This window comes from Trametes versicolor (genome assembly GCF_000271585.1).
Source record: "Trametes versicolor FP-101664 SS1 unplaced genomic scaffold TRAVEscaffold_7, whole genome shotgun sequence".
NCBI lineage: Eukaryota > Fungi > Basidiomycota > Agaricomycetes > Polyporales > Polyporaceae > Trametes > Trametes versicolor.
The window spans coordinates 591,686-608,630 of record NW_007360327.1 but is presented as its reverse complement, the minus strand read 5'-3'; the positions used below and the strand labels follow the sequence as shown (position 1 = coordinate 608,630).

General features: G+C 58.6%; 4 protein-coding genes across 4 annotated transcripts; all 4 read right to left on the bottom strand.

Annotated features, from left to right (window-relative positions):
* Positions 1 to 421: 421 nt before the first annotated feature.
* On the bottom strand, positions 422 to 3,033 carry TRAVEDRAFT_37814 (calcium/proton exchanger; the record flags this gene model as incomplete). Its single annotated transcript, XM_008041018.1, has 17 exons — positions 422 to 456; positions 515 to 585; positions 658 to 694; positions 783 to 891; positions 972 to 1,048; positions 1,143 to 1,260; positions 1,349 to 1,680; positions 1,738 to 1,759; positions 1,823 to 1,959; positions 2,046 to 2,111; positions 2,164 to 2,190; positions 2,310 to 2,355; positions 2,551 to 2,625; positions 2,678 to 2,709; positions 2,766 to 2,823; positions 2,879 to 2,913; positions 2,964 to 3,033. The coding sequence occupies 17 exons, from the start codon at positions 3,031 to 3,033 to the stop codon at positions 422 to 424; spliced, it is 1,347 nt and encodes a 448-aa protein (XP_008039209.1).
* A 5,373-nt stretch (positions 3,034 to 8,406) lies between these two features.
* On the bottom strand, positions 8,407 to 11,239 carry TRAVEDRAFT_168992 (uncharacterized protein). The gene is made up of 4 exons (XM_008041351.1): positions 10,543 to 11,239; positions 10,329 to 10,474; positions 8,923 to 10,266; positions 8,407 to 8,859 (listed from the first exon to the last, which is right to left on the bottom strand). Exons 1-4 carry the CDS (start codon positions 11,192 to 11,194, stop codon positions 8,785 to 8,787), a joined length of 2,217 nt encoding a protein of 738 aa, XP_008039542.1. The 5' UTR covers positions 11,195 to 11,239; the 3' UTR covers positions 8,407 to 8,784.
* Positions 11,240 to 13,708: 2,469 nt separating this feature from the next.
* On the bottom strand, positions 13,709 to 15,253 carry TRAVEDRAFT_48355 (uncharacterized protein; the record flags this gene model as incomplete). Its single annotated transcript, XM_008041091.1, has 2 exons — positions 13,709 to 14,029; positions 14,096 to 15,253. 2 exons carry the CDS (start codon positions 15,251 to 15,253, stop codon positions 13,709 to 13,711), a joined length of 1,479 nt encoding a protein of 492 aa, XP_008039282.1.
* Positions 15,254 to 15,964: 711 nt separating this feature from the next.
* Positions 15,965 to 16,834, bottom strand: TRAVEDRAFT_72443 (Erg28-like protein). The gene is made up of 5 exons (XM_008041350.1): positions 16,780 to 16,834; positions 16,580 to 16,711; positions 16,410 to 16,500; positions 16,209 to 16,327; positions 15,965 to 16,125 (listed from the first exon to the last, which is right to left on the bottom strand). The coding sequence occupies exons 1-5, from the start codon at positions 16,805 to 16,807 to the stop codon at positions 16,073 to 16,075; spliced, it is 423 nt and encodes a 140-aa protein (XP_008039541.1). The 5' UTR covers positions 16,808 to 16,834; the 3' UTR covers positions 15,965 to 16,072.
* Between the last annotated feature and the right edge of the window lie 111 nt (positions 16,835 to 16,945).

Here is a 16,945-nt window from a genome sequence, read left to right as displayed (position 1 = left end):
CTGATGACGACGCGCTAGCGCTAACCTAGAAACGTTGGGTCCCTAGAGGATCCGCGCGGAAACAACGTGGCGGAATGCCATGAGAGACACTAGGATAGCGAGCGTAGTACTAGGCGGGGCGTGCGTGCGTGCAATGCGAGGGGTGCAAGGTACGTATACGAGGGGAGGCGAAGAGGTATATGTGCGGTATCGTGAGTATATTCGTGAATGCGTGGCAAGTACGGACGAATAGCGGGAGTGCAATGAGTGAGGTAAGAGGTAAGGTAGTAATGCTATGTATAAGAACGTAACTGCCGCGATACTAAGGATACACATGGCTTTCACACTAAGTCCGTGGTCATGAACTGAAGCCGAGAATAAGAAAGAAGACCCCTCAAGAGACAGAGAGCGAATCGAGTCTGCACAGTTTTCAACCGTCGCTTTAGCACATGAGCTGACGGCCCAGCTCGGTGACACCTGTACCATGACGACGACGTTAGCTCAGACATGACGCTGCACAGACCTGGAAACGCACCAGGGTAAAACCAGAACACAACGGCGAGGATGACATAGAGAGCCATGAGGATCAGGCCTTCCAACCAATTGCTGTGCGCACGAAACACATGTCAGCGGCACGTTCGCGCGCAGAGCAGGGCGCCGCCAGCGAATACCACGCACCTCTTTCCGTCCTGGACGACGTAATTTACCACGATGACTGTAGGCGGGAGCGGGCCAGGTCAGCTCCGGATGCATGCGGCGGAGGCGTGCGCGTGGGGTGCGCGCCGCCAGGGACAAAGACGTACCTGAGAGGAAGAGAACTACGGACTCGAAGGGGTCGAACAGGAGACTCAACGGCTTCCCCATGATCCACGCCAAGGTGACAATGAACGGAATGACGAAGAGCGCGATTTGCTGTAGGGGCCATGACGCAGGGGCGGGAGCAGATCAGTACCGTCATCAATGTGCGAGGGGTGCCAGGGGGCGGGACGTACGATGCTGGAGCCGACGGCAACGCCAAGAGAGAGCGTGAGCTTGTCCTTGACGGAGACCGTGACGGCCGTGACGTGCTCTAGATGTGCGTGAGAGCGCGGGGTCAGCACGGGCAGAACTGCAGAGCCTCGCCGCGCTCGCCGTCGCCGGCAAGCGACGGGCGACACACGCACCTGCTGCGTTCCCGACAATCGGGAGCAGGATAAGACCGATGAACTCCCTGTTGATGTTCCCGGAGTCGACGAGCCCGTTTATCGAGTCCACGAGGAACTCGGCGGTGACTGCGACGCACTGGGGATAGACAGCACTGGTCAGCGACGACGTCCGGTCCGCATCGGGGGACAGCCCCGGCGCACATGGGATAGACGCAAGGACTTACGACAGTGACAACTGCGAGCAGTCCGATAGTCATCGGCACGCTCATCTGTGGCACCTCCTCCTCTTCCTCCTCAACCACTACCGAGGGTGCAGCCGTAGTGGCCTCGATATCATGATCACCAGATACGCTTGCCGCGGGTGAGCCCTGATACCTCTCGCCAGTGACGCCGGTCAAAGGTATTGAGCTGCCGTTGACCTCAGATGTGGTCTCGCCATTGGCCGCTGTCTTCTTATCACGGGGCGTGTAACGCGTTGACCTGAATACATCCATATGGCGCTCGTCGTAGAGCGCCTTGTGCGAAAAGAGCTGGAAAACCAGATACGAGCCGTAGACTGGATAAGTGACAATGATCAGCGCTGTGACCTCAGACGAACACGCAGGCTACACACTGAAAAGCAGGATAATCGAAGTCTAAAGGTAAATTGCGGCTGTCAGCTTCCGAACATCTGACAATTTAGATGGAATTCAACATACTCCGTGGCTGACAGAGAGAATGTCCTTTGCCTCCGTGGGGTCCTCAATCTGCTCACCGGCCGTGAAGTGAAACGCGGCCGGGATGAGCAGCGCAATCACGGACATCATGAGAAGCGTCGAGTTCAGCTGCGTAACACCTGTCAAAAAGCGCGGTGAAGCAATGCATGAGTGACAGGATACAGCAACCGGGGTGCGCAGCAGGTCCGAGCGAGATGACACGTACTGATACCGAAGCCCTGTTCAGAGAACCTCGTACCACCGGCGAAGAAACACATCCCAAGCACAAGCACTATAACACCCGGTGAGTAATGGAACGCCGTGGATTGCAAGCGCGCGCTTACAGAGATTACTGAGAATTGAGCCGATCACTAGGGGAGACCGGCGTCAGTCAGGGTGCACACAACCACAATAAACGCGCGATATCCAGATACTCCGATACGCCGAAGGCGAATTTGGAGAATGTGGTTCGGGCGCGTCAGGAACGTACGTGATGATTGCACAATTTGCAGTTCACACTTGATGAGAGCAATGATCTAGCAGCGAAACTCCCATCAGCTGCTGCAAGGGTCACGAAGACGCGACAAACGCGTACCGCTACGATCAATTCAACACTGGTGGACCAAATGATGAGCACAGAAGTGACATGTGGCGGGAAAGTCAACTTACGCGTTGCCCTGTTGATGATGGTATCAGCATGAGCCAGCGCAGTGGTGGCGTGAACAACGTACCAAAGTGGCGTTGAGAAGGCCGGCCAGTGTCTGGCCGACACGCATGGAGAGCTCATCAGTCGCGAAAGCGAGCAGCTAGAGACGCGTCAATACAACTTCAACTCCCTTGCAAGCGTGCGCCGCTTACCTTCGCGAGGGGTATAATAGCGAGGAACGCGACTGCATTGGATGAGCGATGCAGGACGTTGAAGATAAAGACAGAATAGGGAACATACAGATGAAGATGATGGTATCATGCGTGTTCGTTGTAGGAAGCGCGAAATGTAGTGCCCACTAACGTCGGAACAATGTAAGATGATGATGAGGGTATGAAGGATAGGTTACGTACCGACACCGGTATACATACTAGCAAGACGTTGAGCCCTGCAACGAACGGTGAGTCGCGCGCGGCTGTGGCGAGCAGGGGTACGAACATGACATGAGAATAATGGCCTTGATCTGCTGGAGGATGGGGGGCGGGGTCCCGACTCGTTTCTCAGGCATAGTCAGAGTGCGTATGATGGATCTAGGGCCTGAGAGTTGGGAGGTGCGGGAGTTGGCCCTTGAGACTGCGCCGTTCGTATTTGTAGTTGAACGCCTTTGCGGGCCTGCACCGCCATCTCCCGGGACATCGAACGTAGCATGACGCCGAACGGCGGAAGTTTGCGTAGCGGCGGAGTCTTCAGAGTCCATGTGTGGCAGCTGAGCGGCAGAGTACGACGGCCGAGGAGAGTTGTAGTTGAGTTGGAACCAGTGCAGGGGGCAGGACACGCAGGGGAGGAAACAGCAGACCAGTGGGAGAAGTAGAAGAGAAGAGGAAGACAGCACACGGTTTGAGGCGGTGGGCACAGAGTTATCCAACGGACCGCGCACTTAAAGCCTACCCGATCCAGTGGTTTGGGCCGCGCTTGGCACCTGTGAGCGCCACTCTGCGTTCATCGTGTCGGACCCCGTGCACTGCGCAACGGCCGGCTATAGGCAAGCGCCGCTGTGGCCGCCAGATATCCGGACTCTACTCTTCCGGGCGTTTCCGCTGTCACGCATGCAGTAGCCGGCCGTTACAACGATTGATCAATTTCAGTAAGTAGAGTCTTCATTAGCTTGAATCACACCAGTATGGTCCAAACTTCACCGTATAACAGTAGTATTGACAGCCCCTCAGCACATAATAAGTAATGCGTGCAGCGTCTCTGAAGCTTCCATTTCCTTCACAATACGGTGAGCTCTCATCTTTATTTGGGATGCCTTTGATACAATAACAACGCCTTGTTGAAGTTGTCCTAGCGGTGGAAAGTCGTTGAAACAATACAGTACAGGAAGGGGGCGCTGTCCTTGGTCCTGTCCTCGCCCGAATCTCTTTATGGGAGAAACATTCTGCGATTGTCAACAGCCGGCCCTTGCGCTTCTCCTCAATCAAGCAGTCCTGTGCATGGTCTATACGTAGTGGGCACCTGCCGAAGCAACATGACGGTAACTAACATCAAACCCACAGCGCCGGAAACCCAACAACGCTAGAACCAGATCGCCTTCGTGCGCGCCCTTGTATTGTGTTGCTCAAACAAGCACCCCTCCGCCGCACTGACACGCCACGAGGAGAGTCCTCTCCTCGTAAATATGATGCACGAGCAAAAATTGCTCCATGTGGCAGCTGAGTGCACGGACGCTTGTGGATAGCGTCGGCCTGGCTCGACACGACCGGGCCACGCGTTCCGTAGCTCAAACCTGCTTTACTACATACGCTTACCATCGTGGTCCACTGCGGCGCCTCCCACGCCTAGTCCCTCGCACCTAATCTCACCGCCTCAACCTACGCGTCGACTTCGTTCGCGCGCATAAATCGGCCCCCACACAGCACGCGCAGTCGATGCCTTGCCTAAAACAACAGCCCGCGCCCATGCGCCCCCAACGCCGTCGTACACGCTCGTACACGCCAACACCGCCATGGGCCCGTGCTACTGCGCCCGCCTCCCAAGCACACCAAAGCGTGTCGGCGTGACCAGGGTGCGTTATCTGTCATGGTCTCACCCTCTTATTCACGAGAAAGCGCCGCAGCGCGCTACTCCCGCAGCACTGGTGCCCGCAGTGCGGTATTATGCAGCCTAGGCTCTAGACTTTTCCTCAGCCTATTTCCCCGCATTCTCGGAACGCTCGTATTCTTTCAGCCAGCACAGGTTTTCAATCGATTGTAGGTGCAGGCGTCTTTTGGGCCACGCATAATGGAGTACGTGGGTGCTTCGCCACTCCTCGATGGCGCTAAGGGCTCGTTTTCCTGCGTCCCTCATTCTTGCAAATGCCACCACTTTACCGGCGCGGGCAATTGATGCTCAATATTCGACCCCTAGAGACGCGCCGCAACACGGCTGGCATGTCCGTTGCTCGCCAGTCTCGCCCCTACAGGGTCTTCTCCAACCTCGGAGCCTCGGGATTACTCTCCGTGCTGCTTCGCCTCGCGATGCCTGACCACACTGAATTAACCTGGAGTGAACACCCTCACAGAAGCCCGACTACAGCAGCCTGCATACTCATCATAGTGGTGAGTCTTTCTGTAGGAGTCATCAAAGATGCGTCTCCGATAGGATGTACGTCTCATGAGATCCCGCTGCGAGGGCACCGCATGCGATGACGAGCATACCAATCAAGCCGAACTCTTCCCCACACTCCTGCCTTCGAGCAGCCATTCTTACGCAATTCCGTCGGCGAACACGGGTATCTTTCGGCATCGAAGTCCTCCAGGCCGCGTCGCTACTAGGGTTACGTCGAGGCACACCGTCCTTCCCTCCTTCGCTGTTGCTTTACTGCGCGTCGAGCAGTGTTCATACGCATAATCCACTCTCTGACAGGGGCCTCGTGTACGAGTCCAGGGTCATTAGTGCAACGTGACTCTTGATTCTCTCGGGAGTTCGGTACGAGCATTTCCATAAACAGTCTTCAATAGCGGACATGGCTCATAGTACGTCTGCTTCCTCCCTCTATCTATGACAGACAACCGCACGGAGCCGCGACTCTATCACCTCGTGGTAAGAATGTCGACGTGTGTTTGACTCACGCCGACTCATGAAGAGCACGACTCGAACGTGCTTGCGGCTAGAGCGGGCTACTGCAGGCCAGTTTCCCATCCATGATACGCCATGCTGCAGGAGAGAAACCTAATAACCTTGCAGTCATATCTCTTCTTGCGCCATCTCCGTGATTCGTCCTATTTCCAGAGAGTACGAACCCCTCCTCCTTTTTTTTGGAACGAACCCCTTAATATGTCAGTTTATTGATAACTTCGGCATGGTTGACTTCGACAACCGGTAGCCTCTCAAAGCCTCATTTCACAAACCCACGCCTACTTCCCCTGGCCGAACTCCAAGGACCGCCCCTCAGCTTCGGACCTCCGGGCACAGGCGGATCCCATAGAACGTCACATCACGGCGGTACCTGCCAACGATGAGGACAATGACGTTCCCAACTCCCGCAGTACTCCGCCTGCCAGCGTCCAAGTCGTACCACTACGGACAATGAACATTTAAAACGAGCCACGGCAAGAATTCCAGCATTCCGCCGTAGTTCGGCCTGGACGTTCTTGCGAGAATTTCGACGTGCTGCGCAGTCGGGGCGCTCAAGCATGCATTGACCAGCGCGTGAAAGCTGTTCACCTTTTAGCGCGAGGCGGTGTTGCGCCTCGTCCCGACGGAAGGCCGACATGCGCACGCTGACTCGCTGCACGCCATCTCAGTACGTATCTCGCTTTACTTTAGTGTGCATCGTGCACCCCGACGCATCTCATACAGCTCGGACCGGACTGCACGACGCAGCAGGGTCGGGGTGCTCTCCGCTCTCTGCTCATGACCGTGCGCACGGTCGACATGCACTCACAAGGCCTTTCTTACATAGTGACTACGCCGCTGGCGACCTGCGTCGGCTCCCCTTCAGCGTGCCTGCATCACACGTCGCGCACCGCACACTGGCACGGTCCACCAGATTACGAGGCTCGGCCCGTCTCCGGTACCATGAACCGCGCGCCACAACGCTGCGCGCCCTCGGAAATCATCCACAACACCGCCAGTGCCTTGGCGTCGGCGGCATTCACTGTGTTCACGCTGTCACGGCGAGGAGCAACCTACGCCAACATACCCGTACGGCGCTGCAAAAGACCCCTCACAGCTGCAGCCCGGCTCCGCAGGCCCCGCTCGGATGCTGGCGGGTACACACTCGAACTGTCCCGGCAGCTCGCAGTGACACCAGAATGACCTGGACAGCCCGGACATACACGAGCGCCGCTCAATTCAACGCTTCGACTCCCTGGAGTATGGTCGTTCGCGGGCTATGCACATCGCTCAGCAGGGTTACACCGCCACACATTACTGTGGAATGGCACATGTTTTTGACGCACATCCGACAGGTAGGCTCCCCGAGATCAATACCACTAACGCCCGGAGACTCGGAAAGAAGATGGGGTCGACGCGGGATCCGACTCAAGGCTCCAGATGAACGCAGGTAGGGCTGTGTGGGATGTACCTGCTTATGATCCTGGTAAGCCTCGCATTGGGTTTGGAAGCAAGATCTGGCACGATGATCGTGCGCTCTAGGGTGTCGAAGACAGGCTCTGGGGTAAACGTCGTCAGCCTATCAGCGTGGGCGTCGAATCACTGACCACAGCGAGCCTGGTGCAGCCACTGATACACTCCAGGGATCGGCATTTCACGGGGCATGACGCGAGATGACAACCCGAACTTGAATTCAGATGCAACTACGCCTCGAGGTCCTGCGAAAGCGCTCGAAAAGCCAGGTACGTCTGGGGGTTGAGAGATACTCGTGGCCCGTCTAACTTTGATCCCACAGACCTCAAGCAGTTTATGTGGGACACCAGCATTTTGCTGAGAGAGAGGCTGAGGGGCGTCTCCCGCAAATGAGCCTGACGCAAGCTTCCCCTCAGGCCCCCATACAGGTATCATGTGTCCCCTGAATCCCCACGACTCTTATAACTGAGGCCACCCATCATAGCGAAGCCATCATAGGGCACACCTTGTGGTCTGATACATAACCGGGACCGCGCCGCCTATTGCCACTCAATGTTGCGACTGCGTCGCAAAGCGGGCGCCCTTCAGGATTTAACTCCCGAGAGCTTGCCCCTCCCGAATTGGAACCGAAGTCGTACGCGTCACCCATACATACCCCGCCCAGCCTTTCGAAGTTCTCATTGAGCGTACGCGTCCACCTTCGAGTGCACAGCCTGTCAAGCTCGGCTCCGTTCATTCAGTGAACGCGGCTCTGTTCGACGACCGTCCACCTTCGTGTGCCTCGAGGCTTGGGCTTGGCTGTCCGACTGAATGAGCGTGGACAGGCGTGAACACGACAAGACTCGGGGAACAGCGACAAGGTTGCTCGGCAGTTCGTACGCGCGGGAGTTGGAGATAAGGCCACGCGCGGCGATAACGACGCGCTCACGGGTGCCCCCACGGCCTGATCGGCATTGGTCGGGATAATTAGGGACTGTGATCTTAGCACGACACACACAAGTATTATAAGAGGCGTACCTTGCGCCTCGCAGAGATACACATATGAGATCCCCCCGAGCGCCCTCAGCGCGCGCAGTGGCAGTGCGGGCTGTATACGAAGATCCACGCGTCCGTGAGTAAGTACCAGTGTCCCGATGCTTCTCTCCGACGCCGACTCCTCTGAAATTCTTCTTCTCGAGTCATCGAGAGCGTGGGGAGAGATATTCTGGACCAATGTTGCACCGGCTGCGGTAGGAGAAAATCGCGCGAAATTGAGTGCGCGAACTCTGCCGCACCGCTTTCGTTGACTGCGTAGCGGTTTTCCCTCTTCCGCTCTATGCCCGCCTGGAGTCAGTGTCGAAGGCACATCGCATTTGACGGCACGGAGCAAGAAGGAATGATAAATGACCCATATATTTCACAGATGCAGGATTCGATAACATAGTACAGGTGCAAGGATACTCCGATCCGGGTAAGTTCCAGGACGAGGGCGAAGATGAGGACGACTACTGGGGTAGGTGAGTGGCTACGGTAAGTGAGTTCGATGGATGAATAAGTACAGCAATGAGATGGTTTACAAGCGATGCGCCGCATCGTGAATATGCAGCTGAATTTTCAGACTGGGACTTTTGGGCAGCGATTGCGACTTTGGCAGAGCAGCGGGCAGAGGCGGAGAGAAGACGACGAGAAACCCTGGACCCAATGACACCCGTATACGGGGAAGACGGAAGACAGAGGAAAGAACGAGACGCAGCGGCGATAATGCGACGACTCATCCCTGGTATGCAAAGGCCACAGCACCGTACAGGCCCGCCTCACGGCCAAGGAGCCCATCCCCATGCAGGACCTATCGAGAAACCGCCAGTCAGCGCACATTCCACGGTCTAGATCCCAAACGGCGGCAACTCACCTCCATCTTCCGTGCATGCCACCCGACACCGCTGCTCACATTGCCGTTCGCATCCGCGAGCGCCTCGATCTCGACACGCCACGGGTGGGTCGGCTCGAGGTCCCTCCTCAAAAGGCTACCTGTGCTCGCCTGGCTATCCAGACCCGAAGACGCCTCGGCGGTCCACCCGCTCGCGGCGTCGACGTACCACCCCCGGCCGCCCTTGCTCCTCACGATCCGCCACGTTCCCGCCCCAGCGCCGAGACTCGTCAAGAGCGGCGGTGCGAGCTCAACGACGCGCAGGCGCGTCGGCGGCGGCTCCACCTTCGGCTTCGATGTGAGGCTGAACGAGAACGGGGGCGTGCACAGCGGGCGGATGAGCTGCGTGTGCAGCGCGACCGTCGCCTGGCGCGAGGACACGACGAGCTCGCCGTACCCGAGCTCCTGCGTGGACGTCACGAGCGTGATCACCTCCACGTTCGGCGCCTTGTTGAGCAGGAACTCGGCGACGGTGGGAAGCTCGAGGTTTCGGACGTGCGAGAGCCCGAGCGAGCGGAGGCGCGGCTGGGCCGGGCAGACATCCAGGAGAACCTCGCGGGTAACTGGGGCGCTGGAGAGGTCGAGATATACGAGCTGCCCGTTCTTGAAGCACGGCGCGAGCTCGACGATCTCACGCAGTTGCTCCTCCGTGAGCGGGGACGGGAACGTCCAGTCGCCGTAGAGCGAGAGCTCCTCGATATCCTGCGCGGCGGGCGCCTCGATGAGGAAGTTCCGGATGCTCTCCCCAGTGAGCCAGTTGCAGCGCTCGAGGGCGAGCGACTGCAGCCGTACCGTGAGGGACGCCCCCAGCGCCGCAAGGACGTCGGGGGTTATCCGGGTGCACGAGAGATCGAGATGGGTGAGGTGCGGGAACGCGACGACGAGCGGCTCGAGGATGTGCGGCTGCAGCGACTTGACACCACGGAGACCGAGCCGGCGCATGCCCGGGAAGATGAGCGGCTCCTCCTGGATCATGTTCCGGCCCCGGTGCGGACGGCGCTCGCGCTCGTCCTCGCTGTCACTGCTCGAGTCCGACTCGGAGTGCCCAAGGAGGAAGGTGTTTACGAACTGCGAGAGCGCGCTGACGAAGACGCCGCTGACGCAGCCGGTGAGGTCGATCGCTTCGAGGTCCTTGCACTCCCGCCGGCGCGCGAGGTCCTCCTGCTCGGGGTCGTTCGGGTCGGGGATGACCACATCACGACCTCTTGACGGGCGGCCGCGGCCACGCGAGGCGGAACCGCGCAGGAGTAGCTCCTTCAAGACGGGGAAGGTGAGTGCTCCATCCATGTACTCCGTAGCGCCGAAGACGAGAAGGTTTGGCAGCTCCTACAGGAACGCAGGCGGTTAAAAAATTGCGCGGTCGGAATGCCAAGGGACCACACACGCACCTTGAGCACAGCCGCGAGTCTGTCTCCGGTAACGAAACGGTTGTTGACGCCCTCCTCGACCAAGCGCCGCATCCCGATCGTCCGGAAGTGGTTGAAATCCAGATGGCGCACAAATCGTCCGGGGTGAGGATCATGCGGTGGCGGTACTAAATGACAGGAGCGCATGGGTTAGCAAGGTCCGTGCATTTGTCCCGTTAAGCATCGGTGAACTTACCGTAGATGCCAGGGTGTGCGCGCTCCATGACGTCCTGTACGGCAACACTGATGGAGCGCATGAGCTTCCACCGCGCGGGCGACCTGCTCTTCGTCCTAAGGCGCCGAGGACTCGGCTCTCGACTGGCTGGAGGGGTGAGCAGCTCTGGTGGTATGGAGATGTCGGGGCCAGAGAGACGCTCGAGGACTTTGCCATGGAGTTCCAGAGCGGCCTCGAAACCAGATGACTCCCCTATGAGTGTCTGTGCAGCCAGAGCAGCAGTCTCGGCATTGCGGAGGGTCAGGTCGACCATGAGTGCGGCCTGCTCCTCGCTGACGTCCTCGTCGTCGCCCCCTGCGACCTCCTCGACTATGGCGAGCCAGCTCCGAGGGAGACGGATTTCAAGCTTGCGCCAGAGAAGCGGCTTGGCGGCTTCGTACCAAGCCCTGTTCACTTGGCAGAGGTTCGCGAGGGTTCTTCGGACGACGGATTCCGGCCAGTAGGCGGGCGGGAAGGATGAGGGCAGCGCAGTCGGGGTGCTAGATTGAGCGGCACAGACGAGAGGGTCGAGAGAGGGTGTCGGAGGAGGTAGACCGGAAGTATAAACGTGCGCACATATTACTGCGAGCAGCTCCGGCGGGAACTGGTTGACAACCGATGGTTCCGAGGCCATAGCAAAGTTCGGCGAGAGCACGTTCGCGAGAGTGGTGTGGCTAGAGTGGTGTCAAGGGTTGTGGTGGATGCTCGAGTGCTGGACGAGCAGGAGGAGAAAGCGGGTGAAGAAGAGGGCGACGGGGCATCTTATATAGCGGATGGTGTCACTGGGGTAAGGAGGACGTGACCGGAAAGGACTGGCGACATCGCCGAGAGCGATCGCCTGCTTTCGGTGGCTCATCGGGCGTCTGCTGCCTCCAGTCCGCCGTGCTCGACCTTCCCTCTTCCTCGCTTGCTCTCCCATCCATTACCCCGCGCTTCCCTCTCGGCAAACAATTCCGCCCATGACTTAAGCTTTTGCGTCGCTCACGACATCCCCCGCCCCCGCCCGCCCTCGTCCCGCACAGCGCCCGACCGTGCCTGCCCGCCACACGTGATGCGCGCTGCCCACCATGCTCCGGGCGTCGCAGGCGCGCTCCTCCATCGGTGACTCTCATGTCGCGGCCGAACGCGCGTGGCGAGCCGCCCACACCCGCGATCGATGCCCTTGGCTAACACGGGAGGTCAGTTTCCCCAAACACGTCTGCGCCTTCACGCGCCCACCGGGGCGGTCGTCCGTATGTTTTATGTACACTTCTTTCTTCCCGCAGGACGGCGGGCCCAGGCGAACGTGCGCATCCATCGGCTGCTGCCCAGCGCACCAGGTCAGCTCACCCCCGGTGCGGTGTCCGTGTGATGATGAGCGTCCGTGCCCGTCACCGGTTCTCCGACCGCTGCGTTTCGGCGGGAACGAGGCCCTTGCCGTCTGTGTTGTCCGCCCTGTCTCAGCGTTGATGCGCTCTGGCATCATCATGGGGCTCGCTGGTGAATGCATGCCGTCGTCCAACCACCTCCCGAGGTGGGTGTTCGTCTATTGACTCGATTGCACCTTCGCGATCATCGTCTACCAACGCGTACTGCACCAGTGTTTTCTCCGCCGGGGGTGCTCCTCATCGACATCCTCCACCTGTGGTGACATGCCGTGGACGAACAGAAATAGCCCACTATTACTGCCCCAACTCTCGCGGCAGTTCGTCGTCCTCATACAGCCAGCCTAACAATAGCCACACCTTGCGGATCGAAATTGCATCTTTCACAACGTCTATTGCGAACGGCGCCGCCGGATGACTTCCCTTCTGCACCGACAATTTCCCAAAGCTACACGGTCGCACCTTCACTTCACCAACACACAGCTTAGCGCTTTCTATTCCTCTCCTCTGGCGGACCAAGTTTACTCCTCTGTCCACGGTCAGCTAAATAAGCATACAGCCTCCCGCTCCCATTTTTAATCCCACAACAAATCGGGTGTTTTCCACACCTGGCGGTAGGTACCATCGCAATACGCACCGCGCGAACCGGCCATCTTCCTCGTTAACGCCCTCATCGCGCTCTTCCCAGTTCCCATCTCGCCTCGCCCCCACCCCGCGATTGGACAGAGCAAGCCTGTTGCCCCCCGTCAAATATCCCCGCGTGCGCACCCACCAACGTGCCCGGTCTCACCTTATTCTGCGCACCTGACGGAACGTGGCGTCTGCTGACCCCCCGCCAGGCTGATCGTGTCATCCCGCGTATAGAGTGGAAAATGGGATTAGGGACGGCTGTGCGCGTGTTTGTATCGCGCCGGATGGGCAGCTGCGTTCCGTCAAATTCTATGTGTGACGGTTGTGTTGCGCAATATATGGTGTGGTCTGGGGCAGGTAGACGCAGACGCGCCCCCTCCCCCCTCTTGGTCTTAGGTGTGTCGTGACTAGCGCTTTGTGAACGAGACGTGCCGACTCAGCCGTGGACAGCTGCCTCACAAGGCTAGGAGCACGCATGCGCACCGCGGATAGCCTGCGAGCCACGGTGGCTACCCGCGGGTGTTGCGACGAGAGACGCTATTTGCACGTTCGTTTGGCTCATGCCGCCCGAGGCCCGAGCAGTGACGATGGTCGACGGTCGAATTCGGGAGACGTGCATCCCTGGTTCTGCGACAAAACGCCACGACGCCCCCGTATGTTTAGACCGAAGTCATCTCTTCATTCATGTCGGCACGACGGCCGTCCGAATTCGACCGTCGATGTGCAAGGTGGGTGTTCCGGGCGTCAGGCGGAGTCGAAAGCTCGAGAGTTAGAAGAGGTCAGAAGCCCCGATCTATACCGTATACCCGGTCGAAGGACCCCTAAAAGAACATGTTGCGAAGACATCATGGCACCATTGCTGCTGGGTGTGTCATGTACGTGGGTGCGTAGAGGCAGAAAACACGGTTTTATTTTCGGCGGACGGGTGGCCGAGAGGACGCGACCGCGACTGCGCGGGTAGCGGCCAATGTAGGCTATTCGTAGCATAACACACGCACATCAAACCTGTATTGGATGATCATCTAGACTCGAGACGTTGCTGTGGGAGAAATAGTGAACAAGATCATAGCGTATCAACTAGCCGGTCGTGACGCACCTCCCCGCCACTCTGCAAGGACGTCCGAATATCATCATTCTCACCGAGTCCCTCACTCCTACGAGCGCCGCTCTTCAATTTGCAGCTTCCCATCGACAATCGTCGCAAAACGCCACCGGTCTTTCGGGCCGTTCAATTCAATATTCGCGCGTCGCAGCGTCGGGACGTCCTCCATGAACTGACGCAGGCAGCCCTCGAGGTCAAAGTCCTCCGCCGAGCGCTCCGCTAAGCACATACTCGGGGACTCCTCGCGGTCGGGAGGGGGATCACGAGGGTGCCACTGAGCACGGGCGGCGACAGACTCGCAGTCGGGCTGCATCCCGATGTTCATGCGCAGCTCCTGCAGCGGCGCGCTCAGAAGTGATGCCCGGAGGCCCTCCTTCGTACGTAGGTGTTACTGCAATGAGACTCGTATTCAAGGTAATGTGATAGATTGGGCACGCACGAGCACAGCGGCGATGTCGACGGCGCCGTCGTCTTGTTCCAGCCTTGCTTCGATGCAGAACGCTTCGAGCCGCGAGACTCCCTCCCCGCGGAGCGCTGCGAACACCTCGGCCGGATGATTGTCGCGGAGCTGCATGGGCCAGTTCTGCAGCGTAAGGTCCCGCGGGCGCGCGTAGGCGAGCACGGTGGGCAGCATATGACGGAGGACGGTGGGCATGCTGTGCAGGTAGACCCTGTTGATGGGGCAGGTGAGGCCGAGGAGGTAGAGATCGACGAGGCTCCCGCTGTATTCGTGCAGCGACTCCCAGGTGCGGACCGAGGCCTGCTGCTGGGAGACGTTGAGGGCGTGGCGTGTGTCGTACGCTTCAATCTTAGACTGGAGGTACTGTTGGTGCTCGCTCTCACCCGTGTGGAAGCAGAGGTGGGTGAGGTTTGGGTACGCGTTAATCAGGGGAAGGGTGCACGGGAAGAGGGAGCGCTCAAGGTCGAGCCGCCACATTTGTGGATAGACGAGCGTAGGGTCGGGAGGGGTGTCGGCATCCATGTACCATTCATAAGTAAACAGCTCCTGGAGGGTGGACCTGGAGTGTTGCAGGAGCACGGCGGGGTGATACAGTGGCCGGTCGTCAGCCGGTACAGTGTCAAAGAAGCACGTGCAGTCGGTCATATCGAGGATGTGAACGTTCACTTCAACCAGCTCCGAACGGAGGGATTGTAGCAAGCGGATGGAATGCTCTCCGGCATAGTGCAAATCCAGCTCTCGCAGAGAGGTGAGCGCCGCGATTGCGTCGAAGAGGGCTGGTTCTGGTTCAGACAGGATTATATCCTCGCTGTACTGTATCGACAGAGCTGTGAGGTTGACCATTCGGCGCAGCGCGTCGGCTAGCTCCAGAGTCGCAGTGTCGGTGAGTTCGGGAAAGTCGAATTGCATAGAGCGCACGAATTTGAAGCGCTTGTCAGGGTCCTTCCGCAAAAAGGCGAGGACGCGCGTGAGGTCCTCTTCTGTGGACGTGGAAATGTCATGCGAGAGCAACGCTTCGAACCCGTGCGTGTGGAAGAACCGACAGGTCCGCATGAACCGAGAGCAGTCAGGCCTTTCGCACATCTTCATGACCTCTAGGAGAATGTCGTAATTGAGAACGGGTGCTAGTGACTCCATCATGGCCAGTGGCGCGCAGTCAAATAATCACGCTCAGGGCGAGCTTTGCTTGTGCCCGGAGAGTATCTAGGGAGTGTACATCAGTATAGTGGGACGACTGGAGATTTCGGCTTACGATGTGTAAGTGCTTCGTCAGGCGTTCTCAGAGACCTAGAGAGGCTCCGGACGTTGGAGATGAATGTCCGAGAAAAGTTGAACATCGTCGTGGGAACTGTGACGGCATGCGCGGCATCGAGCGCCGACAGCATGTTGTCGCCAACATCGCCGCTAGTCAAACGTTCGAACTTGGTTCGAACGTTGTAACTTTATCATCTGCGCACGACCTCACATGCATTTTTTGACTTATACTGGGGTGTGACGCCGTGGTATGTGTCAACGTCCAGCAGCACTCCTTTGCACAAGTACGCGGAGCTCATGACGCACAAATTGAACAGACCTTTTGATAAGAGTCGCATGTCTATGTTGGGTCAGATAGTCGCGGTGGACATGGGACAAAGCGCCACCGCACTTCGTATATGTGAATCCCAAGCGCACTTCTTCCGCGTCACTTCGACACTTCATCCATGCCGGCACGATGGCCGTCTATATCCCACGGGCACCAGGGGTGTCGGAGGCTCGAGAGTTTGAAGGCCCGATCCATGCGTGGTGGAAGGAGCGAATGGCCCCTAAAAGAATACACCGCGGTCGCGCCATCGTGTTGTGTTCGTGGGTGCGCGCGAGCAGAATAGGTAAGTATATTTTGGGCAAGGGTGCGGGCGATCGAGAGAATCGCGGCCGCACAGATGGGTAAGTAGGGACTGCATCGGTCTATTAGTAGCGTCACGGGCGGACGTAGAACTTGTACTGGGTGAACATCCAGATGAGAGACGTCGCTGAGGGAGGGACCGGTAAGTGGGAGCGCGCGGGATCGTCGTACCCGCGGCGGGCAAGACACAAATTGGACGACGCGACTCACTGGAGACAACGACCGGGCTCAGGTTCGCGGGAGCAAAGCGCGCGCTACGGAATATGAGCAGCTCCGAGCCAAAGTGGAAGAACGCGAAGAGATACGTGAACATGGCAATGTCGTAGATCCTGAGGGCGCAGTCAGCATCCATGGCCCCGTGTGCGAGCTCGGAGCCCAGGGCCCATAGGTAAAGTCAGTAGGACGGCTCACATTTTGTTCTCAATGTTGTAAGCCGCGTAAAACCGCACGACAGCGGAGGTGAGCGTCCAGATGGCGAAGGTGCGGGACTGCAGCGGATTCACTGTGGGGGTGCCGGCGCGGTGCCCGTCGTTCAGCATGCATCCCTGCCGCGCCGGAGCAACGAGAAAGTGAAGACGTACCATACGCGGGCGCATTGTTATACAGCTTGCGCGACGCCGCGACACTAGTCAGGTTCCCGATGGTGTTTAGCGTCGCTGTAACGGCGACGATGAGCTGCCACGTCGGCAGCCAGCCGGGGCCCGCGGGGAGGTCTGAGGCGTTGTTAGCGACGCGTTATACACGCCTGAGAGGCCGTTGGAGGCGTTCTGAGCATACGCACAAGCGGAGAGCGCAGCCAGAGCGGTCATCTGTGACGGTCGGGTGCGGACGATGGCGGACACTGCGCGTTGCGTCGGGCGGACGGTCGAACTTGCAAGTCCAAAAGCGGACCGCGTCCAATCCGGCCAGGGACCGCTGGCACCCTGTTCTGCTTTCCCAGACTGGAC